The sequence below is a fragment of the Vipera berus genome (assembly GCF_964194415.1).
Source record: "Vipera berus genome assembly, chromosome: 2".
NCBI lineage: Eukaryota > Metazoa > Chordata > Lepidosauria > Squamata > Viperidae > Vipera > Vipera berus.
The window spans coordinates 134,138,701-134,166,487 of NC_138203.1; the positions used below are offsets into that span (position 1 = coordinate 134,138,701).

At 41.3% G+C, this 27,787-nt stretch overlaps 1 protein-coding gene and 1 long non-coding RNA gene across 5 annotated transcripts in view; one reads left to right on the forward strand and one right to left on the reverse strand.

Annotated features, from left to right (window-relative positions):
* LOC308664294 overlaps positions 1–27,787 on the reverse strand; it is a 359,871-nt gene that overhangs the window by 150,078 nt on the left and 182,006 nt on the right. The gene's annotated exons all lie outside the window — the stretch shown is intronic.
* OS9 (OS9 endoplasmic reticulum lectin) overlaps positions 9,321–27,787 on the forward strand; it is a 42,309-nt gene continuing 23,842 nt past the window's right edge. For 3 of the 4 annotated variants that reach the window (XM_081321376.1, XM_081321378.1, XM_081321375.1), the window contains exons 1-6: positions 9,321–9,552; positions 19,862–20,038; positions 21,131–21,194; positions 21,973–22,049; positions 23,183–23,281; positions 25,546–25,747. In XM_081321376.1, the coding sequence (XP_081177502.1) occupies positions 9,385–9,552; positions 19,862–20,038; positions 21,131–21,194; positions 21,973–22,049; positions 23,183–23,281; positions 25,546–25,747 (787 nt within the window). In that variant the 5' untranslated portion in view covers positions 9,321–9,384. The remainder of the gene's footprint in view (positions 9,553–19,861; positions 20,039–21,130; positions 21,195–21,972; positions 22,050–23,182; positions 23,282–25,545; positions 25,748–27,787) is intronic. The other variant, XM_081321377.1, reaches the window with a different exon arrangement.

Sequence of the window (27,787 nt, forward strand, 5' to 3'; positions counted from 1 at the left end):
TATAGGGACTGCCTTTAAAATATTAGCATAGAAATCACGTGCCTGTAACACTGTAAGAAGACGATGTCTTGTGCCTGCATACATCACCACCATACCCACTGGAATCTCCCATCTGAACTGAATATCCCATCTTCTTAATTCTTCTGCCAGAAAAGCAAACTCCTTCCTTCTCCTTAAAATTCTTGGAGGGATCTCTTTTAAAATTAAAACTTCTTGCTCTGCAATTGCGAATTTACTATTATAAAAAGCTTGAATAACCTCATTTCTAATTGCTCTCTTTGTAAAATAAACCACCACATCTCTAGGTAATTTCCTTTGTCTTGCAATCCATGAATTAACACGAAATATTTTATCTACATCCACCATAATCTCTTCTGCTGAACGCCCCAAAACGTCTTCAAGGGCTTCTGAAACTACTTTTTTCAAATTTTCCTTAGAATCCTCTTTTAAACCTCTGATTCTCACAGCGAACTCCATCTCGCGGTACTGCACCAAGGTTAAATCATCGTCAATCTTATCCATCACAGTTTCAGCATCCGTCATTTTAGCATCTAATCTGATATTATTTTGGCTAAGTTCTTCCACTCTTTCATCCAAACGTTCAATACAAACAGCCATGCCTTGAAATGCAAGTAAGATGTCTGCCCTCATTTCTGTAATCTTCTCCTCCATAAGTTCAGCTAATTGTTGGGATTGCTTTTTCAAAGCCTCTTGCAAAACATTCTGCAAATCTTTTACTGTCAAAGCTGGTGCAGCTGCAGGTGCAGGTACAGGGGGGGCATTAAAGCCTGTAACGAAGATTGCTGCACCGGGGAAGCCCCCACGCTTCTGGGAACTTTAGATGATTTGGCAGCCATTTTCGCCCACTCAATTCTGTTGCGCACTTTCACTTTTAAAAGTCTCCACAAAATCCACTGAGTTAAAGATCATATACTTGCTCTGACATGATTCTCCTGTACAGCTCTGCCTTCATCCAAGTAATCCAAAGTTCACTCTCGCTGGCAGGGATGGTTGCTGCGTCCTGCTCTGCTCCAAAGCCCTGGAGCAGAGGCGTCCCGAGGTCTAGAGCAAACTCAGGCTTCGGGGGGGCTCAATCCTTCAACCACCAGAGTTGCAACTCTGGCGGTCTGGGAGAGCTCTACCCCTACCTGGGCGCTCACCCCCTCCTCTTCTCCCAAGGAGCAGGCTTCCGAGCCGCCAAAACAGCTGATCGTCGCTGTTTTTGGCAGTTCTACGGAACGATGGGGCTGACAGCCTAAATGGCTGCCGGCAACAGAGCCTTGCCACCCGGAAGCTCCCAACAAATGTTTCTTTTTAAAGTATTCCTTCTGATAATCTCCATCTTTTTTTCCCTGAATTTCCATTTTAGTCTTTTTTCTCTGGCCATTGCCTTTCTTAATATATTTTGCTGCATCATTTGTTTCCCTGTAAGGATTTTTTTCTCATTCTTTTCCTTAACTTCAAAGTTGCTTAGATGTGTTAAAATATTTCCCATTTGGATTAAATCATATTTTTTTATTTTATATGGTTCCATCTTCAAGTCTCTATCCTCAGAATTATGTTTAGTCACCTCTACTGTATTTTCCTGAAAAATTTCTTGGAGTGAAATTAAGTTGAAAATAAGTTGATTCATGCTCTCAAGGTTATTCTGCATTTCCTTGTAGTTTAAAGTCATTGTCCTTTGAAATTTTTGCCGCTTATCATCTGTTTCTTTTTGTGAAGTGATCATTCTATACGGTTCCATCTTTAAGTCACTATCCTCAGAATTTTGTTCAGTCATCTCTACTGTATTTTCCTGGGAAATTTCTTGGAGTGAAATTAAATTGGAAATAAGTTGATTCATGCTCTCAAAGTTATTCTGGATTTCTATGTAGTTTAAAATCATTGTCCTTTGAAATTGTTGTCGCTTATCATATGTTTCCTTTTGTGAAGTATTCATTGCTTCAGCTTTGTTATTCTCACTTTGTTTACACAGCTGCATTTTCTAAAAAACTTTGAGGGTCAGAGAAAAAAAATCGTCATCCACCAGCAGATGTCAGCATTTGCTCATTTTTCAAGTCTTTATAGTCTCTTTTCTCTCTCTAAAGGGAAAGTTTTGCCACTAGCCAAATGGGAGGGAGCAGAGTCCCCCTTCCCCCTTTCCTTCTTCGGAGATCTCTTCTTTTGGGGACTTTCTTCTTCAGAAAAATAGGTAGGATAGAGAAAATCAATATTCTTACCTAGATTCAAGCATGCTGTTTAAGATCCACTTAGTTTAAAAGCTTATGGCTTCCGTTGTTGTTTTCAGCTATGGCTGGACATGGAATTAGCCAGCCTTTTCTTCTGTTGGTTTCTGGGAGGCTTCTCCTGGACTGTTTGGAGAGACCACCGTCTCTCCTAAGTCCCTGGGATTTGTTCTGTACCAGCCTGCTACCGGCCCTGCAGAAAAAGCAGGGACAACCCCTTTACAAACGGCAAGAGGCTGGAATTACGCCTGCCAAATTTATTACTACAAAAACAAACAAGACATGAACCAAGAAACAGGAGCTTTAAGAAACACGAACTATCCAAGCGGTTGCCTTCAGCAAACCAGCCCTCCCCACACATTCCCCTTATATAGAGTTCAGGGCGTGGCTTCTCTCTGCCTCCTTCCGAGAAGCCCCATTGCCTTCCTCTGTTTACTCCTAATTGACTGCCTCCTGCGTCGGGCGTCCTTGAACAGGGCCAGCTGTGGGTCATCTTCATCCACGCTGTCAGGCTCACACAGCTAGGTCTCCGTGGTGACCAAGTGGGAGGGGCCTGGCTGAGGGCTCTCATCAGCAAGATCTTCAACCCCCTCAGCAAGGTCTTCAATACCCCCCTCCTCCTCCTCTGAGTCATCCGACCCAACTGCCGAACCCACAGGCTGACCCTGAATCACAACAGGATTTCCTTCATTCATTCCACCCCTTCAGGGTGGGTTCTGGCCCCTTAGGATCCCCAACAAAAAAAAATTTCAGCCAAAGGATTCAGCATTCCGAACCTTCCAACTGCTCCGCTGAAAAACAGGAACCTTTTCTACCTTATGTATTAGTAGGTTGTGGTCTACTTTATCAAATTATATCCACATCATTCCTCTGGTCTACTAATTTTGTCACCTTGTCAAAGAATGCAATAAGATTTCTCTGGCATGATCTGTTTTTGACAAACCCATGTTGGTTTTTGATTATGACTTTGTTTGCCTCTAGGTGTTCACTGATTCGTTGTTGATTATCTTTTCCAACATCTTCCCAGGTCAGGCTGATAGGTTTGTAGTTTCCTGGATCTATTTTTTTTCCTTTTTTGAAGATGGAAACTATATCAGCTCTTTTCCAGTCCTCTGGTAGTTCCCTGGTGCTCCAGAATCTTTGAAAGATATAGTTCTGTGGTTCTGAGATCACGTCTGCCTGTTCCTTCAGAACTTTGGGGTGTAATCCATCTGGTCCTGGTGATTTGAACTTGTCTAGGGTGGATAGGTGCTCACTTACCATTTTCTTGCCTATCTTGTGTTTCTAATCTGTTTTTTACGGTACTGTTTTTGATAGGTTGGTTTTTTCCCTTTGTGTAAAGACTGATGATTACTGCCTTGTAACGGCGAAGGGGCTTGCGTAATTCAATGAAGCTATGAGCTATGCTGTGCAGGGCCACCCAAGACGGACAGGTCACAGCAGAGAGTTCTGACAAAATGTGATCCACTGGAGAAGGAAATGGCAACCCACTCCGGTATCTTTGCCATGAAAACCCCATGGACAGTACCAAAAGGCAAAACGATATGATGCTGGAAGATGAGCCCCTCAGGTCAGCAGGTGTCCAATATGCTACTGGGGAAGAGCAGAAGGCTAGTACTAATAGCGCCAGAAAGAATGAAGTGACTGGGCCAAAGCTGAAAGGATGCTCAGCTGTGGATGCATGTGGTGGTGAAAGGAAAGTCCGATGCTGTAAAGATTTTTTCTCCATAGGAACCTGGAATGTAAGATCCATGAATCAAGGCAAGCTGGACGTGGTCAAAAGGGGACGACAGAGAATGAGGTGGCTGGATGGAGTCACTGAAGCAGTAGGTGTGAAGTTAAATGTATTCCAGAAGATGGTAGAGGACAGGAATGCCTGGAGGAACGTTGTCCATGGGGTTGCGATGGGTCGGACACGACTTTGCAACTAACAACAACAAATTCTGCTTTCTCCCTGTTGCTTGTCACCTTCTTTCCACTTTCTTCCACTAATAGACCAATCATTTCCTTGACTTTTTTTGTTTTTTATATGTTGAAAAGAAGCTTTCTTTGTTATTTTTGACTTTTGTCACAAGCTTTATTTCATTTTGAGCCTTAGCTTTCCTCTCTTCATCTTTGCAGGCTCGGGCTATTTTATTTATTTATTTATTTATTTATTTATTTATTTATTTATTTATTTATTTATTTATTTATTTATTTAGATTTATATACCGCCCTTTCCCGAAGGACTCAGGGCGGTTTACAGGGTATTTAAAAGAAAATCAATACAAAAGTTAAAACAAAATTAAAAAAGATTAAATGAAACCCTGAGAAAAATAAAAACCCAGTTAAAATTAAAAATTAAAAATTCTCAGCCTGGGCCAGAGAGCTCGAAGAGCCAGGTCTTCAGGTCCCGGCGGAATGAACGGAGGTCGGGGGCAGTCCTAAGTTCCGCGGGAAGCTGGTTCCAAAGGGCAGGCGCGCCCACTGAGAAGGCCCTACCCATGGGTGTTATTTGCTGATATTCTGCCTTAGTTATGTGTCCCTCTTTCCACTTTTTATACTTGTCCTTTTTGTCTTTCAATTTATCAGAGAGTTCTTTATGTAGCCATGCTGGTTTCTTTTGAGAGCTGTTGAAAGGCCTGAGAGGGACTGGACCAAGATCTGGCTTTCTGCTGTAGGAAGGTAATCAACCCCCCTCCCCACCATTCAGTGTTCAGCCATTCAATCTTCTCCTAGTCCTCTTCATCCAATCTTTCAGCCAATTTAAAGCTTGGAAATTACATTTAAAGAGATTTAAGACCAAGGTTGAAATTAGCAAGATTGCAAAGCCTATTCAAATGAAGAAAATCTCTTTAGGATATCAGAGACTTACTCTCTCTATCTGAGATTTTCCCATTTCCTAAACAAAGGGGTTCTTTGTTTCTGACGCCATCGCCCTGGTTCACAATGCCAAACCTACAAACTCAGCAGGGTCTCTGACCCTTTTGGCTGACTGGCTGGCTAACTGCACTTTCCAAAGATTCCTAGAGGATAGGTTCTGCATGCTTCCAAGAGCAAAGAAAGGGCTTTCTTATGAAAGAAACTGTCCTGGGAAATTGATATGTGGCCATTTCCAAACAGCTGGTCTTGTACTTTGCTTGTACTGGACAGTTGATTGAAGCAAAAAAGTTTATTTCTGAAGGCACAGCACTCAGAATGGATCTAATTTTCTTTCTAACAATGTGTAAAGCAGGACTAGAACTCAGGATCTCCCATTTTCTAGTCTGGTGCTTTAACCACTTCACCAAACTGCTTTTCTTTTCTTTTCTTTTCTTTTTTTCTTTTCCTTTTCCTTTTTTTAATTTAGCAAGCAGTAGAAACATTGGCCACCTAATGAGAAGGAAGGACTCGCTGGAGAAGAGCCTAATGCTGGGAAAGATTGAGGGCAAGAGAAGAAGGGGACGACAGAGAATGAGGTGGCTGGATGGAGTCACTGAAGCAGTAGGCGTGAGCTTAAATGGACTCCAGAAGATGGTAGAGGACAGGAAGGCCTGGAGGAACGTTGTCCATGCGGTCGCGATGGGTCAGACACAACTACACAACTAACAACAACAACAAGAAACAAGTAGGTAGATAAGAATAGTTGCTATTCTTTTATATCTGTGCAATAGTTCCTATTCTTTTATTTCTGTGCAATAGTACAATTGTTCCGAGCAATTGAACAATCATATCTGTACAGTTACTCTGTTCAGCACACCCTCCTGTGAGTTGGTCCTCCTTTTTATCCATAGATTTTCTTCCTGATTAACCACTTGGGATGGCCTGAAGACAGAATACTTTATTCTTGCCTACAGTTCAGTCTGTAGAAATATCCAGGAAGGTTGTCAAATATCGTTTGATTGTGATTGCTATAAGAAAATTCAAGGCTGAATGCCAACGCTGCTAACATCGGATGTTCTTGCTTTGACAACATATGGAGATGCAGCCTTTTTCTTTCCTATGCTTTATTCTTAGAATTACATGATACTTGGGGGAGGAGGAGGAATGTGATGGGAGTTAGTTAGACATAACAATATTGTAAAAGTGTATGAACTTAGGGGCTTTTGAAATAAGAGATGATAAGAAATGGCGGGCTAGAGAACAGGAGGAAAAACCTGCAATTCAAACTAATTGGAGAATGTGATTTATGACTACTAATTAGAGGAGGGAATTGTGTTTGATACTATGTGCTAAGGGGAGGAGAATTCAGATTTTGGCCGAAGCTATGCCACTCGAATAAACATTTTTTAAGGTAAACAATGCCTTGAAGTTCTTTGAAGAGTTTCATTTGTCGGAACCATACTATGAATGTACCCAGGCTTATTTATTGCTTTCTGAATGATTTACAACTCCTTTAGTCAATTTCTAGGTTTTTCTTTCCTTTTTCTTTCCTACTATATATCGATGAAGATTCTCAGTCATCCAGGTAGAGTTGTCTCTAGAAACTGAGTCATGGCAAGTGGATTCCTTTTCTTTTCTTTTTTTTGAAACATTTCAAAGAAGCCACTTGGATAAACAGCGAAATACTGGTAGACCTCGACTTACAACTCATAATTGAGCCCATAATTTCAGTTGTTAAATGAGACATTTGTTAAGTGAGTTTTGCCCCATTTTATGACCTTTCTAGCCACAGTTGTTAAGTGAATCATTGCAATGTTGAGTTAGTTAGTAACATGGATGTTAAGTGAATCTGGCTTCCCCATTGACTTTGCTTGTTAGAAGGTCACAAAAACTATTCACATGACCCTAAGACACTGCAACCGTCATAAATATGAACCAGTTCCCAAACATCTGGATTTTGATCATGTGACCATGGGGATACTGCAATGGTCATAAGTGTGAAAAATGGTCATAGGTCTTTTTCAGTGCTGTTGTAACTTTGAACGGTCACTAAATGAACTGTTGTAAATCAAGGACTACCTGTATTTCAAAGGAAAAGAAAGGAGAGGAGAGGAGAGGAGAGGAGAGGAGAGGAGAGGAGAGTCGCCATGATTCAACTTCCAGTCTTTCCTACTATGTTAGCGTCTTTTTTGTTTTTCTTTGCATTTACTATTATTGCTCCTTACAATAATTAAATAAATCATGTGTAAATAAAATGCATTACTTTAAAAATATCTGTCATTAACAAGATAAAAATGGGAATTAAATCTAGTGCTGTTGGAAATGTATCTTCTGATTACGGTACCAGCAAATAAGTAAAAACTGATGTAATTAAGATTATTTTATACAAATAAACCTAGTTTGGATTCTGAATTAACCCCCATATACAAATTTGTTAAGTTTCTTAACTTGTAGACTATGAAATTCTGTTTAATTTTGAAGAGAGAATTTGGCTTATTCAATACTTACTATTTAAGAAGTCCTGAATTGTGAATGCTAAAGCATCTAATTTCAATTTTGCTTGCCTCAAAGTCATCCTGACTAGGTTTAATATTACAGATACTACTAACAGTGTATCTGTCTAGTTCTACACCAAAAATTAATGTCAACTAAGGATAAAAGTGTATGAATGCTTATTTGTGAGTAAACTTCATTAAACTCATTGGGGCATTCTTCTGCAAAAACCGTTTTAAGGGTATATGTTGAAGCAATATAGTGGGACTCTGAGCTGAGCAGTTATGCGAGACAATGAGATCTGACAAGTAACAGATTCCAAGCAGCCTTCCTCAATGTGGTGCCCACCAGTGACAGAATTCAGTAACAGGTTCATGTGGTTACCAGAAAGAGATGCTACTTTTTAAATTGTGCTTCCATTTCTGACTACTACAGCTCCCATTCATAAAGCATCCTGTACCTCTTTCATCTTTCCCTCATGAATGCCTCACAAAGAGATGGAAAAACTAGCGGATGTCAGTATCCATTTATATCGTATTCATAAATGTATGTTTAAAACATTATTCCATGGATCCTGCCATCTCCCGAGGAGGAGGGAATGGATGTGTATTAAGCCAGAATTAGGCATTTCAAAGGAAAAGAGAAGCTTTTTGAACTGGGGAAACAAAAGGGGGGGTTAGGGTAGGAGCATCTGGCTTGTGTCACGGAAGAGAGCAATAAACATAAAAGGTCCTACGTTCCTTTTTCCCACGAGAGGGATGATACGAGGTAAATGATGGGGGTCTGACCAAATGGGGTTAAGGGGGGGGGTTTGAACCGGGAACTCTTTATAAGGGTTTAGTTTGTAGTACAATATTAAGTCCTGTCTTGTATTCCTACAACCAAGCATGTCATAGTAAAGATTCTTTTTGGACTAGATTTGACTCCAAGAGTTTTGTCTTCCTAAGACGTGGTTTGGGGTGGGTCCTGACAGCGGAACTGTTACATATAGAACACATTAATGGGTAAGCTCTCCTGAAGCATTTTCAAAGCAGAGCAATTGCAAAATGTCTTCTGAAGCATATTTAATCGCATGGAAACTTATAGAACCTATTTGCATAGCCCTACTCATAGTTCTGTAGCTGGCAGGCATGCCCAATTTAGCTATGATTGTTATTTGGCAAGTAGGGATAAATACTTGAGCAATAATTTAGAACAGCTGTTAAATGTACAAAACCAGAATGTCGCCCAATACCTCCTTTCAGTAAAATTACAACTAACAGCCAGCATAGTAGCACATTGGCTTTTGTTCAGATTTAAATGATGTGGGTTAATTACTACCTGGTATCCTTGCCCTACGCTATGCGACGGAATTTTCCGAATAATTTCAACGCATAAACATATCCGTGGACGTGAGTCTACATTCTTACACAAGAAGTCGCAAAGCGCGCAAATAATACATTTCGGATTTTCAAATAAAATAGCACCACGCATTTGCGATCTTCCGAGACGGCAAGCGCTCGTCATCTTGATTGGTTGCTACGATGACTTTACCTTGGCCAATTGTTACTCATCAGACGCTTTCAACTGCAGCGTGTGCTGGCGCTCGCCATCGTGATTGGTTCGGGGGACCGACCCAATCCAGTGTTTCCAGGTTTTCAAGAACGCCTCGACTCTCCCCGTCGTAGTCACTTCCCTTACAACGGCCAATAGGAAGCCCTCAATGTGATAACTGACATCTCCTAGAACCGTAGGAATTGATGGATGGAGTCCAAGGAAAGGGCGGAATGAGTCACCGAGGCCGCCTTCACTCAGGGCAATAACAGGACGGAGCGGTGAGAGGAAGATGGCGGCAGAGGTGCCTCGGTTGTCGGCCTCCTGCGGCCTTTTTGTGCTCTTTGCAGCGTTTTCGATGCTGGGGCAGGGCGAGTCGTTTGGCACCTTGAACCTGCACGAGCTGAGCGAGCTGAAATATGGCATTGAGATCGGCGCGGAGCCTGTGATGGCCGGGCAGGTAAAGCGATTTAGGGCCGAATTGGGGTGGGTGGAAAGCGGAGTGTCCGGGAATCTTAAAGGGAATGCGATTTGTTCAGCGGACCCGAAGGAGCGCCTTGTGACGCGCGTGTTGTGGCTTCAGTCCCTTGTGTGCGCCGGATCCTCCCTCGTTCGCAGAAACCCACCATTGGCTGAAGAGAAAATCCAGTTTGTATGCAGCAGCTGCCTCGAAAGGACTCAACCCCTCACCTTTATTCAGAAGGCAAATTTGTTACCGGTAGTTTTCCAAGATCACCCTAGAATGCAGGAAATGTGTGTATGTAGGAATGCAGAGGAGGAGAAACGTTGAATGATTAACTGTGTTCAGAGCATTGCGATCCGTGCAACGAGGAAAATTGTGAACTTTTAGTTGGCGTTGCCTTTTTGGGGTTTGGGTGTTTTTTTTTGAGATCTATAGTTTCTTCTCTGAAATATGCTCTTGCCACTGCCGCCACTACCACCCTGTTACCTTTTTATGACTCTCTCTTCAAACTGTTTCTTTCTACATGGTATTATCATTTTAATTCATGATTTCAGTAGCATATGTGGTTCAGAATATGCTTTACATGCAGAAAGTCTCACATTCAGGCTTGATTGATTTTGTGCCATCGAGTCATTTTTGACTTCCAGCGACCAAAGAGATTAGAGATAAAGATGAGCTCTTGCAAGTCTCCCAATGGTGCAATCATTGCCACTGTAACCGAATCCATCTGCTTGTTGTCCTCTTCTTTTTCACGTTTCCCACCTTTACAGCTTTTTTCATAATGTATCCAAAGTAGGATAATTTGAGTATCGTTTGTCCCTCAAGTAAAATCCATTAGTTTGTTTTCTTAGCTGTTCACAGTATCAGGAGTCTTCTCTAACACCAAAGTTCCAAAAAGGGCAATATTCTTTCTATCTTCTTTAAAGTCCACCTTTTACATTCATAGTGTACTACAATCACAGATAAGGTAACGACTGAGATGAGGTTGAAGTGGGTTATTTCCAATTTTAGAAACACACAATACCTTGTAAGAATTGTTTATTTAGGGTAGAATATTTTCATTATGGAAGTATGGAGTAATGCAATACTTAGTTTTAGATGCAGCATTATATAACTCACGGGTGTCAATCTTGCCATGTCACATGACATGTCACTACATATTGCAACTTTTTTTGCATTGCTGGAGCTGGCGTGGCCTTCGCATGATGTAACCGGTATGTGGGCTGGCAGTTAGACACCCCTGATAAATGTTACTGGTTAAGATTTTTGTTTTCAGAAGTAGAATAAAAGTTATAATCTGAGATACTGCTGTGCAAAGTTCACCTTTCATGCAAAAAAATAATTTAGTGTTCTGATCATATAGCACTACCGTGATGTAATGCAATGTACAGAGTTTCCTAAAATATAGACATGTGATGTATTGGTAAATAAGTGCTCCTGAAAACTGTTAAATTCTATGTCAAGTCACATTATAAAACCTGTTCCATCTGTAATATATGGTTAGTTATTTATAGAGACGGTCTGTCTCATAATATGTTGCAGAAATGATAATGAGATGGCTGGTGTTCCTGCAATATATTTTCTCACAATAAGTAAACTTCTCACTGGGCCATTTATAGGATAGGGGAGATAGAAGTAATTCCTTTATACCAGGGGTCTTCAAACTTGGCCCTTTTATGATTTGTGGACTTCAACTCCCAGAATTCCCAGAATTCCTCAGCCAGCATGCCTGGCTGAGGAATTCTAGGAGTTGAAGTCCACAAGTCATAAAAGGGCCAAGTTTGAAGACCCCTAATTTATACAATATTCTTAACAGCCTTCCCTAATGCAGCAGTGGGTGAAAGAATTGCTGGATCAAAATTACCCCAAATGAGTGTTTACTTTCAGGTATTTGGTTCATTCTTAAGATTAGAAAAGCATTACGTTAAAACCATTTAGGAATTGGTTAAAATGCTTTTAGCAAATACTGTTTGGGCCTTTAATGGTGCAGTGTGTATACAAAGAACATAATGTCTGGATATTCAATATCCTTGGACTTAACAGTAGAAGCAGAATCAGAATATAATTTTTTTTAAAAAAAAATCAGTATATGTCCAAAACATATCCATGTAAGTGGAACTGTCTAACTCAGATCATGATCTGTGTTTTAAAGAGAGTTAAAACAATGCAGCAGATTACCGGTATACATTTTAGTGCTTAAAGCAATATCTAATGTATATAGTGAATAAGCAATTGAAGGAGTGTAGCAAAGTATTGAGGAGAAGTGCCTAACCCTAACCTAAAGACAGTGTCATCTTATTTGGTAACTAAGAGAACAATTATTATCTTTAGTAACATTTAAAATCAGTTTCATCTATATTAATACTGAACAGCAAGCTGCTTGAGTTGTTATCTGAATTATCTACAATTATCCTAAATAGAGAACATTAGTAAGGTAATGCAGAACTTTTCAGAATTGTTAATAGAGGAAGTTTTGAAATGCAGTCCTGTTTTGATACAATAGTGCCTTTGCCCTTGGTGTAGGTTCACTTTTTTGTTCCAGTACCTGAAGAGGCTGCCAAAATCTTGTTAATACTTAGGTTTTTTTCCACATTTTAAGCCATTCGTGTACTTGCTGAGCATTGTCAGGTGCTAACAGTGACCATCTCAGGCCCTTGTCAACTATTTTTGTGCTCTCTCTGCTTCTTATAGTATGTAACCTTGCTCTTATGGGAAATAGTGATTTACTTAGCAATGTGTCACAATGGGTTTATGTTTACTACTCTGGCAAAAGTTGCATCATCATACCTGAGGATTGCACCATCTACGCAACCCCATGAGAAATTGAAGATTTATTACTAGAGGTAGCTTCAGCTCTATTGCCATTTATTTCCTTTGTATTTAGAAGAGGCTGGTCTTAAACCTGTTGAAGCCAAGTGATTTCTGTACTATATTATACTTGCTTCTCATTTGATTTGCTGCTTACTCTGGAAACAGTCACATAACTCGTAATGGTTATATGGTCATTTCTTATTTTACATCCAGGGTGGGCCACCTGACACTCTGGGCTACCCATGCAGATTAGCCTAGTTTCAAATGCCCTCAGCAAATACAGAGTTCTGCTAAGCAATACTGTTCTGTCTGCCTTTGCCTAGTGCTTGGGAGAGAGGAAAGAAAATGACAAGGGGGCATTCAAAGGAATCCTTGTCCCCTGCTTGCTTCAACCCTTCTACCATATTATCCCTAATGAAATCACTTTGACACACGCAACAAGATTGGCCATCCTACTTTACTGCTATGCTACATATTGGTAATTTGGCTGTCCGCAACCTAGACTATAGGTTCCAACGTCCATGATCATTGACCATGCACGATGGGGGTGTTGCAAGTTTTTTTCAGTCCCATTTGGGAATACCCTGATTGGGGTAAGCTAAACTAAAGAACTTCAGATGACTGGAATTAGAGGGCCAATCTGGTTTTGGGATTTTGGGGTATGAAGGATATTTATAAGAAATCAAATGCCCAGTAGACTTTGAATGAAATGTGTGGATCTTTCTGCTATGCTGGCCCAGAGGTTTTCCTGAATTGACTGCAAGTTAGCTGTTGGCATCTTCTGTGAAGTACTTTAATTAAGAATTATTGAAGTATGCAACTTTACAATCCAGTTTTGTCAGTTAAGTGCATTTGTAAATCAGTCTACTGCTGTTTGAAGGCTAATGTTTCTTGGGGAACCAGTATCCAGAAGCACAGTCATGGAATTGGAAACTCCTATCCTCCCAAACCTGATTTAATTTGCTTGTTGTACACTTTAAATCTTTTATAATCTTTATTCCCCCTTCCACTATTATTATGCCCATCAGAATTTGCTGCAGTGCTTCCTACCTGCTGTTGTGGATATTCTGAATTTGCCAAATCCCACCCTACTGAGATTTAGATTGCATTCTTATGGAAATAAGCAATGAGTGTGGATCTTTTCTTTACAGCACAGGTGTTTTTCAGATATTTTCATAATCTGGGAAAGGAGATATGTCTGCTAAAGTAGTCCCCCCAATACCATCAAAGAGAACTTTGGAAGAATTTGTTGCTCTTCTCTGATACCTGGGACTTACTTTAATAAGCATCTGATTATTATGTAAATTGGATTTCCTAATAGTGTGGTGATCCTAATATTTTATTCCTAATAGTATTGTAGATAGAGATGCTTGTGGTAACAGGTGCCATTATTTAATAGGCTGTGAAGTTTACTGTGGTTACTGATTATTAAACTAGTTGCATAAAGAAGACAACCTATGGAGGATTTTAAATTTTTTGTCATTGTGATCCTGAATCATTTGGTAAAATGCCTAACTAATAAATTTATTTTATATAGTTATTTTCCATGAACATTAGGGCTGTGTGGTATTTTGCTTTTAAAGGGGAAATATAATTTGGATTAAATGGGACACTTTTATAGGCATCACCTATTGGCAGTAACTTAAAGTTGTGGCATTTCCTCTCCCCCCCCCCAAGAATTATGTTTTAATGTATGTTTGGCTTTAAGGATTTGACAGCATGTATTATGTGAGACACCTCTCCTCCCCCCCCCTCTCTCTCCCCCCCCTCCAATCTGAAGCATATTGTTTTTCTTTGACTCTGAAGTTCTAAATTCTAATGTGCAGCAATTCTCAGCACTGTTTCAGAGGACATTCTGAAAGGAAAATGTTAATTAACTAAATCACAGACACTGTTGACTTGCTGGTAGGGCCTTCTGGGATGACTGGAATTGCTGTGTGCTTTCTATTCTAAGTGATGACCCTTGGGATAGTGCGTTAAGTTGTGTTCTGAAAAGCAATGGTATGCTGGCAGCCATTCTAATTTAGTGAGTGGTGGAGAGGTTCCTTCAAGATGTTAGATTGTGCCAACTTAATGCAGATGTGTGAACAGCAATTTGCCTTGTGAGATTTTTCTCTGCATTTAGGTATGCATTGGTTGTCAGCTTTCGATTTTTTTCCCCCTGAGCAATCAGGCAGAAATATTTATAAATCTTTTTGAGAAGTCAGCGTGGGCTGTGTGATATGTGAACGCCTTTGGTGGCTCGGTGGCTTTCTGTTGAAAGCAGGGAGTTTTATTTTGTAGGCAGTTTGTTTGAAGCAGACCTCAAACAGCTGCTTGATTCGTGCTGATGTAAGGCCTTTGGGCTTAATGAGCAGGAGTTGTTAGAAGGGTTATCAGGGTTTTGGGTTTTTTTAGAAAAATCCTGAACGCTGCCCCCAAAACAATTTGTCTGCCCTCAGCAGTATTCCCTTGCCATGTGCTGCTGTAGATGCAGCAAAGTGGACAGATATATAGGCAGCCCTTACAACCATTTGTTTAACAACCATTTGAAGTTAGAATGGCCCTGAAAACCGGTCCTTGCACTTATAACTGTCACAACGTCCCCAAGGTCATGTGATCAGAATGTGGACGCTTGACAACTGGCATACATTTATGATGGTTGCAGCATCCCAGGGTCCTGTGATCACCATTTGTGACCTTCTCAGGGTGCTTCTGGCAAGCAGTCAATGAGGAATCTGGATTCACTTAATGTCTGCGTGATTTATGTAATGACCACAACAAAAAAGGTTGTAAAATCAGGCATGATTCACCTAACAAACATGTTGCTTAGTGATGGAAGTTCAGGTGGTAGTAAATCAAGGACTACCTGTAATTGCATTTTTTTTTTCTGTGACAAGAACTGAACCTAACAGAATTGCTGCTGCCTTCTATGGGGAACAGAATTTATTTTTCAGTTCTTTGGTCTCTATTAAGGATCCTAAAGTGAATGAGGCATGCTTTGAAATTAAATTGCATTGTGTACCACAAAATAGAAATGTAAAAGCCATTCTGACTTTGTTTTGCTTCTAATATTTCATATGTGAAGTTTTCTGCAGAGATTACAAATTACATTAATATAATTACAGTTAATACACAAGAAAAATATAACAGCTGATATTCTACGTTGGGAATTACGGTACATGCTAATATAGCATTGAAGAGTTTGTTAGAACCTCCATTTAGTCATAGATGATGATTGCAGTACAGTGGGTATCTATGTTAATCTACTGAGGTTCAGTTGCTATTATTTCTAACTAAGTAGATATAGAATTGTAGGCTAAGAGGAATATCAACCAGCTAAAATATGCTGGTGTTATATTGTTGTTGTTTGCGAAGTTGTGTCCAACCCATCGCAACCCCATGGACAACGTTCCTCCAGGCCTTCCTGTCCTCTACCATCTTCTGCAGTCCCTTTAAGCTCATGCCTACTGTGTCAGAATCCATTTATATCACATTTCATAAATGTATAGGTAGAACAATGTGCTTATTCTGGGGATTCTGCCATCTCTCCGAGGGGGGGGGGAGAGGATAGTTCTTAAGGCGATCTTCAAACAACAGGGAAATGGTTGAACTGGGGGAGGGAGGGGGAGACACAGATCTGGATAGCACCTTCATTTACAACTGAAAAAGGAAGAAGCAATAACAATAAAAACAAGGAGAGTTTCCCTTTCCCACGGAAGGGCCTGACACCTAAGCAAATGATGAGAGCCTGACCAAATGGATGAGGGGAGGGGCTGAAATGGGAATGATTTATATGGGATTGAAATGTAACTTTGTTAGATTCCGTCTTGTATTGCCACAATCGATTCCATCCTAGTAAACATTTTCCTTTTGGACTAAACTTGCATCCAAGAGTTCTTATTTCCTAAGATGTGGATTGATACTGCTTCAGTGACTCCATCCAGCCACCTCATTCTCTGTCGTCCCCTTCTTCTCTTGCCCTCAACCTTTCCCAGCATTAGGCTCTTCTCCAGTGAGTCCTTCCTTCTCATTAGGTGGCCAAAGTATTTGAGTTTCAACTTCAGGATCTGGCCTTCTAAAGAGCAGTCAGGGTTGATCTCCTCTAGGACTGACCGGTTTGATCGCCTTGCAGTCCAAGGAACTCGCAGGAGTCTTCTCCAGCACCATAGTTCAAAGGCCTCAATTCTTTGGTGCTCAGCCTTTCTTATGGTCCAACGTTCACAGCCATACATTGCAACTGGGAAGACCATAGCCTTGACTATACGCACTTTAGTTGGCAGGGTGATGTCTCTGCTTTTTAGTGTGCTGTCTAGATTTCCCATGGCTTTCCTCCCTAGGAGCAAGCGTCTTTTAACTTCTTGGCTGCAGTCCCCATCTGCGGTGATCTTGGAGCCAAGGAAAATAAAATCTGTCACTACCTCCATTTTTCCCCCATCTATTTGCCAGGAATTGAGAGGGCCGGATGCCATGATCTTGGTTTTCTTAATGTTAAGTTTCAACCCAACTTTTGCACTCTCCTTCTTCACTCGCAACAAGAGGCTCCTTAGTTCCTCTGGTGTTATATTAAGAATAAAATATTAGTCTTTTATTCATTGGCATCCTTCAGTCTCGAGAGACTATGGTATCGTGCTCTGGAAAGAGGTCCTAAAGCAAGTCTTTTTTTGTGCTGTTAATTAACAGCAACTTATTAAGAACTGCAATTCATTAATTAAAAACTGGTTTCTTAATTAAGAGGAGATGCAATGTCTCAGTGATTAAAGATGCTGAGTTTGTCAGCTGGAAAGCTGAAGCCTGGGTTTGAGACCTGGGATGCTGTGCAACAGGATGAGCTCCTGTTACTAGCTCCAGCTCCTGCCCACCTAGCAATTTGAAAGCATGCAGATGGGAGTAGATAAATAGGTACCACTTCAATGGGAAGGTAACAGTGTTTCGTGCACCTCAGCCTAGAGTGCTGGCTACATGACCACGGAAAATGTCTTTGGACAATGCTGGCTCTCTTGGCTAAGAAACGGAGATAAACACCGTGCCTTAAAGTCGGACATAACTTTTACCTTTTAATTACTGTATCTTGTTGAAGATCATTAAAGATGACTTCATTTGAAGCTTTTGGGATCTGACAGTTTAGAGCAGGGGTGTCAAACTCAATTTCATTGAGGGCCGCATCAGCATTGCGGTTGCCCTCGGGGCCAGGTGGGTATGGCCAGGGTGGGCGTGGCCTACTGGGTGGGCGTGGCTAGAGTGCGTATGGCCTGCTGGGTGGGCATGGCCAGCTCTACATCGTTCGCATCAAGGGTGCCTATGGGGGCCTGGGCAGGAGTGGGACAGATCTGAGGGTCTCTGGCAGAAGGAGGGTCTCTGGGCCAGGGCCAAGGCAGTGGGGGCCGTTCCCTCACTGTTTCCAGGATGGCTTCGCGGGCCACATGAAACCACTTCGCGGGCCGCATCCGGCCCCCGGGCCTTGTGTTTGACATGTCTGGTTTAAATTACTCAGTTTATATCTAACCCTCTTCTATGCTCCTATTAGATCTTGTGTGTAGTCTATCTTTGTTGAGGTACAAACAACACACAGAATATGGTAATAAGCACGAAACATCCTGAGAAGCATATTAGACAGTTTTTTTTGTTGTTTTTTTTAAAAAGTGTTAAACCCATTAGGAGGAGTGCTCAGAGTCAAATCCTCCTTTCTTCCCTTCATTCTCCCAGTATTTTGGATACGAAAGAGTCGATTCCTTGCTTCCTTCTTGATCCAGTTTTGAGGAAATTGTGGACAGAACATGTGTTGAGGTATTAATAAAGCCTTACCTGACAACATTTAGGCTCAATATCATTTTTTTAAAATTTTGTTTTTCAAGTAGGCCGTAGCACTGCACGGAGATGCCACGTGTTAAGCTCGGCTCTGTTGATACATATTTGATTATATAACCTGAAGTGTTATGAAAATGGATTTGGGAAAACAGAGTCCAGAGAGATTCTCTCGTTACAAAATTTACTCAAAAGTTCCCTTGTTATCCAATATCCTTTCATTTGAATAAGGAGGCTCTAATAAATAAGTACATCTTCCAAGCCTAATGCCTATCTGTCCATCACCCTAAATATTTTAAGATAATGAACAGGTTACGTTTTTTTCACCTTAACTATTTTCTTTAACTGGGTTTCAGTTTATACATTATTTTTGCTGCCATAAAGTACTTCTGAAAGGAGAACACAGTACATACAGAGTACAGTTTTTGCCTACATCTGTTTTTTCTTACAACAGTTCATTCAGTGAGTGTTCAAAGTTAAAACAGCACTGAATCTAATGACTTATGACCATTTTTCATACTTAACAGCTGTTGCTGGACTCTCACAGTTTTCTTAACTTTGAATATTAAACATGGAAGCATTCGAACTCGAAAAAGATACATTACGGACCTATCCAAATCACAATGACACTACAGGCAATTTGATATAAAAGAAAATCCAGTTCTCCAACCAGTTCATAAGCTGATACTGGTCTATTTCATAATGAGAGTTCCACATTACTATTATTAATTACAAGCCCTACCAGGGAAAATATGTTTTTGAGCAGCCATTTTGAAATATTAATAAAAAGAATTTGTGTGTGTGTGTGTGTGTGTATCTGTAATGTATCTTTTTCGATTTTGAATGTTTCCATGTTTAATATTCAAAGTTAAGAAAACTGAGTGTGTTTGTGTGTGTGTAATAGAAAATTAGATTTAGCACAACATAGAAAACCTAGCCCAATATTTTAGCTTAGCAATACATAAATATATTTCTGCAGGACTTCCTGAAGCAAAATGATCCCATTTGAGAGTTCCTGGATTGTGTCAACTTCTGGAGTTCCATATTTTCCAGATTTCCTTAGAGGTTATTGGGAGGGTGGAAGCTTCTGTTCTTTATCTTTGCTTTTAGTAATGTAATCCCAACTGTTTTATTTTAACAATGGATGGTGCTAACTCTGTCCCTTACCTTGTTTGTCTGGATGTGGATTGCAGGCTTGAGTCCTTAGCCTGCAACCTAATAGGCAAACTGCATTCACAGCGTGTACATTCTTTAATTTTGTAAAATGAAAACTGACAGAAAGAAATAGCTTGGTGCAGCTATTTAAGCTTAGTGGTCTGTCAGGTGGAAGTTTTCTGGAGCCTTTACCACAGAATTTATAAAGGATGAGGTCAACTTTTTTCCCCCCCAGAATTCTCAGTGGGCTTTCCCTTGCCAAAGAAATACTATTAGAACTTCTGAGAGCAAGCAGATGAGTAAAATGATCAGCTTTTAAGATTCTAGAAAAGAAATAAATAACACAGGAGAAAAATACCCAAGAGGGAACAAATTCACATTTAGCTTTTCATTGGTTCGTAGTATAACTTTTAAAGGGCCCGAGAAAGCCCAAATTACAAATTCCCCCCCACCAAGTCCCATTCTTTCTGTGCCTTTGACACTTGTTATCCTCACCCTCTTATTATCTGTAGCCAATTCTCAACTCTATCCATCTCTCTTTTTTATTTCTCTTTAGAGTAAGGCCACTGATGTAATAACCATCTCTTCCAAATACAAGCAGAAGTATGAGTGTCGACTACCAGCTGCTGCAATGAAGATCCATCAAGACAAAGAGGAGAATCCACAGAGTTACACTGGACTTGGGATCTCAGAACTGCTGAAACCAATGGAAGCGGCTCCATGCCTTATTAAAGTAACTTTGGGATGGGTTTGAAACTAAGGGGACCTTGGGAGACATAGGCACAAACAAAAGACTTGGAAAACGTTTACTGAATGGGCTTTGTTAAAGGATCTGCTTTCTCATATCTCTCCTGGAGATTAGTGATAATTCTGATCCCTAATAACACAGAAAACAAGGTCATCTTAGTAAAAGCTGTTGTTATTCTTAATCACATTATAGTAATGTGAAATCCATTTATAGCTTATTTCCTTAATCTCCCCCAAATCTTTGGGAATAAATCTTTTGGTGTCCTTTTTTTTAAAATTAATGGAGAAATTGACTGCTCAAATGAAAAATTATTTGCCAAAGGCCACCCAGTGAATCTGTATAGGGAATCATACATTTGTTTTCCAATGACCAAATCCAACAGTAACTGACTTAACACATCATGGAAATGTATGCAGACTATTTGTCGTTGGTAAGCATGTTGTGCAAATGTGACCCTTGCATCTTATTTAGTAAACCATAGCTTAGTATGAAACTAGCTGCTTATTTTTTTATGCCATATTGATAATACTTTCCCCCCCCCCACACACACACAATTGTTTCTAAGGAAGAGATTTGCTTGTTATTAGACAGAACTGATATTTTTGATATTTCCTTATTAATAACCGTAGTGCCTGAAAAAAAAGAGCACTTAGAGAACTTTTGCTACCAAAAATTATATTTAAACAAACACTCTGAACTTTATCTATTTTAAAAAACTACTGAGGATTGAATATCCCAGTTGAATCTTAATGCCATGCTCACTGCCATAGCTTCATTTCTCCTATTCCAAATGGAGCTTGGCTTTTTAATTCTACAGGTATCTAAAATCTTTCAGCTAGATTCGGTGCATTATGTGCTCGCCCTATTTTTTTTTTTAATGCAGCCCAGAATTTTCTGACTGCAGAATTTTGGGATACTGCTAGTTTAGGGCAGTTTTGGGGAGTTATGCGAATCGGATTGAAACTACGAAGAAGGCACCAGGTTTCTGGCCTTTGTTTTTAGATGACTTCTGATTTCAGAAGGGTTCTTGTTTCAGTCAGTGACTCTGATCTTTCCTTTTTCTCCCTTTTCTCTTAGACTAAAGACTGGTGGACGTATGAATTCTGCTATGGGAAACACATCCAGCAATACCACATAGAAGGTACTGATCTTCTCCTTTATTGCATGTGTGGTTGAAGTGTAAGGGAGTGGTTGAAAAATCTAAAATCCATAACTGTTGGGCTTCATTATTAAAATCATGTGTGTGGTTTCAAGGACTCTTCGCAAGACAAGACGTTTCTTGGAATCTTAAATGCAGAGGTATTTGATCAAATCCACGATTCCCTCAGCTTGCTTGAATGAAAATATATGCAAACAATTGTGCCTCCACATACTTTCTAGAATCTTAAAAATCTCACTGTATAGTACACACCAAACTTCCGCTTTTAGTAAAAACTCACGCTTTTGGGAAAATGAAATCTGTTGCAAGATCTCTATGTTTTGCCTAAGTCTGGAAACATGCATTCTGTAATCATGGATTTTAGGCGTCTGGAAATGGGGGAGACCGACAATTGATCAGGATCTTTTGGGAAGATGCTGGGTGCAGCCTAATAACATGTGTGCAACCGATAAGGCATTAATTTGAATGTTTGCCAATTTACAGTCTTGGTGGTGGTGGAGGAATTGCGCACAATCTGTTTGGCATGCTTTCCTTTTTGCCTCAGGTTGCAGCAATGAAACTTCTCATTTCGTGTGATGTTTCTTAATCAAGAATCTCAGACTTATGCATAAACAAATAGTTTTTAAGGTACCACAAAACTGTTCTGTTTTGTTGCTGCAGGTTAACATGCCTATCTTTGGACATGGGGTGGGAGAGTGTCTCTTGAGACTCTAGCTTTCAGTTTGCTTACTGACTCTGTATCTCCCCTTATATTTTCCAGAATCTGAAGTCAAAGGTGACATTCTTTATCTTGGGTATTACCAGTCTGCATTTGACTGGGACAATGAAACAGCAAAGGTGGGTGTTTCCCACACCTTTAGCTCCTCCATGGTCTTGATAAGATATTCCTGAGATTAATACTTAGAGTTTAGACACAAATTAAGCCTCCTGTCTCCCAACCTGTGTTAGAATACAGTTAGAAACATTTTACTTCACTTTTTCTTAGTTGTCCCTTTCTCTCCCTGTCTGCCAATGCTAAGTGCCTTGGTACCAAAGACTGATCTATTATAGAAAAGCACAGCATGACTAGGAGCCATTAAATGCTCTGAATTTCTGTTATGTATGTCTCTGAATGAAACAGAGAGTTAAATTCAAGTATTCTATGTGACATTTCTAGCATAGTGGAAATGTACTGGTTCTGTCAATTTATGTACTTGGTTATGCTCTGTGTACTTAAACTGTACACAGTTTGTTTTACAGTACCTAAAATAGTCTTTTTATTTTAAATAGCTTATTTAAAATTTAAAATTGGCAAAATGTAAGGCTCTTTTATAGTTTGACACTAAATTGTATTGTTTCTTATCTTGTAAAATGCCTTAACTGTAGTGATCTTGGAAGGAGACCAAGAAATATTTAATACAAAGTAAAGGAATGAAATCTCCTGTTGTAGGGAGCGAATTGTAGAGTCCAGATGTGTTCTTCGTTTAATTTTGCTTTCTTCTGTGGGACTACTGGCTAGGAGGGTTGTTGGCTTTCTCATTGGCTACTGCCTCATGATAGAAAGTTTGGGGCCAAAGGTTTCCTTCACTGAACAATCTGCAACAAAACGGGCTGGGGTCTCTTCAGGTCTTGATGTGTTACTCCAAGGATTGCTTCAGTATGCCTTCTAGCTTGTTGTATCATGAGGAATCCCCAGTAATCCTGTTCTTCCCCTCTCTACCCTCTTCATACAATTTATTAATAATTAGCCTTGCATACATCCAGGGCACCACAAGAAAAATCTCTGTATTTTCATAGAGATAAAATTGCAAGAACCCTTGGGGTGCATCCTCTTTTTCCCCCCTAAATAAGTCTGGTTCTAAATAGATTTATATTTTAAAGCTACGTAGAGGAAGGGGGATGCCATTAGTCTGAAGCAATTAACTTCTAAGTTATGAACCCAGAAGTGTGGCCTGAGAGTTCTCTGGTTTTGCTTCTCACCCCAACTGCAGGCATCAAAACAACACAAGTTGAAGCGGTATCACAGTCAGACCTACGTCAATGGATCCAAGTGTAACCTGAATGGGAAGCCCAGGGAGGCTGAAGTCAGGGTAAGAAGAAAGGGAACTTGATGCACGGAATTTGGCGGAAAGCTACTGCAGAAGAAGGCTATATAGATATGGCCAGAGCAATATTCCCTCTTACGTAGGTGTATATCAGTGTCTCTAGGGCAGGGGTAGGCAACCTTGGCTCTTTTATGACTCGTGGACTTCAACTCCCAGAATTCCTGAGCCAGCTATGCTGGCTCATGAATTCTGGGAGTTGAAGTCCACGAGTCATAAAAGAGTCAAGGTTGCCGACCCCTGCTCTAGGGTGTCGAGCCCCGTGGGTCTCACATACAGCGAGGGGGAGGGAAAGCCTTGCATCGGCTCGACAGACCCCCTCCCTGCCTCTGAAAAACCTGCTGCTGCAGGCCTTACCGCCCCCCCCAATCGTCGGAGGCTGCTGCCGGGCCTCCGCACACGTCACCGCCTCCCTGCTGGTCTGGTAACGAGTCGAGTGCCGCTGCTGCCGCAAGCCACCGCGAGCTCTCCTCTGGCTCCACCGCCTCCCATCTGACAGCTGAACATCTGGATGGGGTGCCGCTGCTGCAGCAGGCCTTCCAAAGCTCCGAATGTACTGGCGAGGCCTGGGGGCGGTTGCAGCTTCACCTCCCCTCATTCTTCCATCTTGGAGCTGCCAGTGGCGAGGCCAGCCTTCCGGACCTAAGGATGGGACCTTACCTGGGTTATTTTCCTGTTTGGCAGCAGACTGGTGGACGTGGGAGGCCTGTAGGACACGCGGGGGGTAGTGGCAGCGTAGAGCAGCGTGAGCTGCATTGCTAAGGAAAGTTGCAAGGGGGCAGGAGGGATTATAAAGGGGTTGTGAACGGATGCTGGTTTGTGGTCTGGGAGTGGGGTCCTGTCTGGATGGCTATGTGTTGTTTTTTAATCCCATTTATATCCCGCCCTTCTCCAAAGACTCAGGGCAGCTTACAATCTAACACACAAATCAATGTGCTTAGCAATAGCCTTCATTCTATGTATATGCTTGCTTATTAGGGCTTTCGCCCCCCCCCCCAAGCGGCATTATTACAAAGTCAGTTTATTGCCCCCAACAATCTGGGTCCTCATTTTACCTACCTCGGAAGGATGGAAGGCTGAGTTAACCTTGAGCCTGGTGGGACTCGAACCTGCACTAATTGCAGGCAGCTGGTGTTACTTAAGGACACATTAGCCCACTGCTCCACCAAGGCGCTGTGAATGTAAGCATTCACTCCCAGCGCTGACTTTTTCCTTGAGCTGATTAAAGCCTTTTTGTTGCACGTTCCTGCTTGGTGATTCCTGCTCTCATCCCGCGAAGGACATGTTTGACATAGGGCAGACTTGAGAAACTTCAGATCCTCAGATGGTAGCATAAGATCGTTGCCTCCACTTGTCTTGCAAAGGAGAGCACTAGAAGGAAGACCCCTAGTTGGATAAATAGATGTTTGATTGCTCGCTTGACTAAATTACTTATGTTTGTCCCGTGGTGGCCTTACCTTTCTTCTTAGAGTCCTTCTTTCATTTGTAGTTCTGTATTTCAGAAAGAAAGAAAAAAGAATTTAATAGGCCATTAAACTACTGGTTGATCTGGGCTGAACTTCTGACTAGCATAGAATCTCAATTGTACTGTTTTGGAGAGATTTCAGTTCCTTGCTTGCTGTTTTCAAAAATGAGATGATCCAACTGCATTCCCCTTTGCTTCCCTTTTTCCCTAATTCCTGAAAGCAGTCTTGGGATAGTTTTCATGCCACAGCCCCAAGGAGATGCAAACTTCAAAGGTAGAACGGGTCCAAAATGGATTCCAGGGCATTCTCAGTTAGAAGGGTTTCCAGGAGAAGGATGGGCAATGTTGATGCCTGAACCCCTACAGAAATGCTGCTTGGGAGAATCGCAAGAAGAGCCTTGGTGGAGCAGTGGGCTAATGCCTCCTTAAGTAACACCAGCTGCCTGCAATTAGTGCAGGTTTGAGTCCCACCAGGCTCAAGGTTGACTCAGCCTTCCATCCTTCCGAGGTAGGTAAAATGAGGAGCCAGATTGTTGGGGGCAATAAGCTGACTTTGTAATAATGCCGCTTGGGGGGGGCGAAAGCCCTAATAAGCAGGCATATACATAGAATGAAGGCTATTGCTAAGCACATTGATTTGTGCTTTAGATTATAAGCCACCCTGAGTCTTCGGAGAAGGGCGGGATACAAATGGGATTTTAAAAAAAAGGACAGGAGACTACAGTGTTCCGACGGTTGGAACTCTCATAAGTCAGTTGTCATTGGTTTTTCCTCACCTTGATTCCAGTTTTTGTGTGAGGAAGGTTCGGGAGACTACATTGCCCGTGTTGATGAGCCACAGTCCTGCTCCTATGTGCTGACAATCCATACCACCCGCATCTGCCACCACCCGTTCCTGCGGCCGCCATCCACAGCCACCCCTCAGTCCATCCGTTGTCATCCAGCCCTCAGCCCTGCTGAATATGTGGAGTATGTCAAGGCCCAAGTGTGTAAGTATACCCTGTTACTAAAGAGGGAGAAGGCCCTTCCTTCCACACCTCTCTTAGTGAGGGTGAAAACTTAAAAGACTCATACAGTGTTTTCCTGAATTGTTCTCAAATTCAGTGTGAAAAACTGACTGTAGAAGCTATATGCACAGTCATATGCTGGCTTAGATCATCTTTTTTTTCTTATTTTTGATAGTTACAGCGAGGGGGGAAATGATTCGATCCCTTGCTGATTTTGTACGTTTGCCCACTGATCAAAGAAATGATCAGTCTATAATTTTTAACGATACAGTAGGTTTATTTTAACAGTGAGAGACAGAGTAACAACAACAAAAATCCAGAAAAATGCATTTCCAAAAAAAATTGATTTGCATTTTAATGAGTGAAAGAAGTATTTGACCCCTTCGCAAAACATGACTTGGTACTTAGTGGCAAAACCCTTGTCGGCAATCACAGAGATCAGACGTTTCTTGTAGTTGGGCACCAGGTTTGCATACATTTCAGGAGGGATTTTGTTCCACTCCTCTTTGTGGATCCTCTCCAAGTCATTAAGGTTTCGAGGCTGACGTTTGGCAGCCCTTCAGCTCCCTCCACAGATTTTCTATGGGATTAAGGTCTGGAGACTGGCTAGGCCACTCCAGAACCTTAATGTGCTGCTTCTTGAGCCGCTCCTTTGTTGCCTTGGCCATGTCTTTTTGGGTCATTGCCATGCTGGAATACCCATTTTCAATGCCCTGGGTGAGGGAAGGAGGTTCTCACCCAAGATTTGAGGTACATGGCCTCATCCATCATCTCTTTGATGTGGTGAAGTTGTCCTGTCCCCTTAGCAGAAAAACACCCCCAAAGCATATTTCCACCTCCATGTTTGACGGTGGGGATGGTGTTCTTGGGGTCATAGGCAGCATTCCTCCTCCTACAAACATGGCAAGTTGAGTTGATGCCAAAGAGCTCGATTTTGGTCTCATCTGACCACAACACTTTCACCCAGTTCTCCTCTGATTCATTCAGATGTTCATTGGCAAACTTCAGATGGGCGTGTACATGTGCTTTGTTGAGTAGGGGGATCTTGCGGGCACTGCAGGATTTCAGTCCTTCGCGGCGTAGTGTGTTACCAATTGTTTTCTTGGTGACTCTGGTCCCAGCTGCCTTGAGATCATTGACAAGATCCTCCCGTGTAGTTCTGGGATAAATCCTCACCATTCTCATGATCATTGAAACACATGAGGTGAGATCTTGTATGGAGCGCCAGACTGAAGGAGATTGACAGTTATTTTGTGTTTCTTCCATTTGCGAATAATCACACCAACTGTTGTCACCTTCTCACCAAGCTACTTGGCAATAGTCTTGTAGCCCATTCCAGCCTTGTGTAGATCTACAATCTTGTCCCTGACATCCTTGGACAGTTCTTTGGTCTTGGCTATGGTGGAGAAATTGATTGATTGCTTCTGTGGACAGGTGTCTTTTATACAGGTAACAGTGCTGAGATTAGGAGCACTCCCTTTAAGAGAGTGCTCCTAATCTCAGCTCGTTACCTGTATAAAAGACTCCTGGGAGCCAGAAATCTTGCGGATTGATAGCGGATCAAATACTTATTTCACTCATTAAGATGCAAATCAATTTATAACTTTTTTGAAATGCTTTTTTCTGGATTTTTTGTTGTTATTCTGTCTCTCACTGTTAAAATAAACCTACCATTAAAATTATAGACTGATCATTTCTATGTCAGTGGGCAAACGTACAAAATCAGCAGGGGATCAAATATTTTTTTTCCTCGCTGTAGGATGGGTGCAGGACTTGGGAGGATTCTACTCGCTATATCCTACATCTAAATTGGGATATAGACCATTTAGCTTCATTACCCCTGAAGTTGAAGGGGGAAAAAAAAGGATTGTCCTTCGATCCCATTTTCTGTGGATGACAGGATAGAGGGACGAGGCCATTGTACAGAAGTGAGAGCAGGTTACAGATTTCCCCGGAGCCATGAAGTCACTGAGTGATTCAGACCTGGAGATTGGTTTAGTAGGGTAACTAGTTTATTATGTT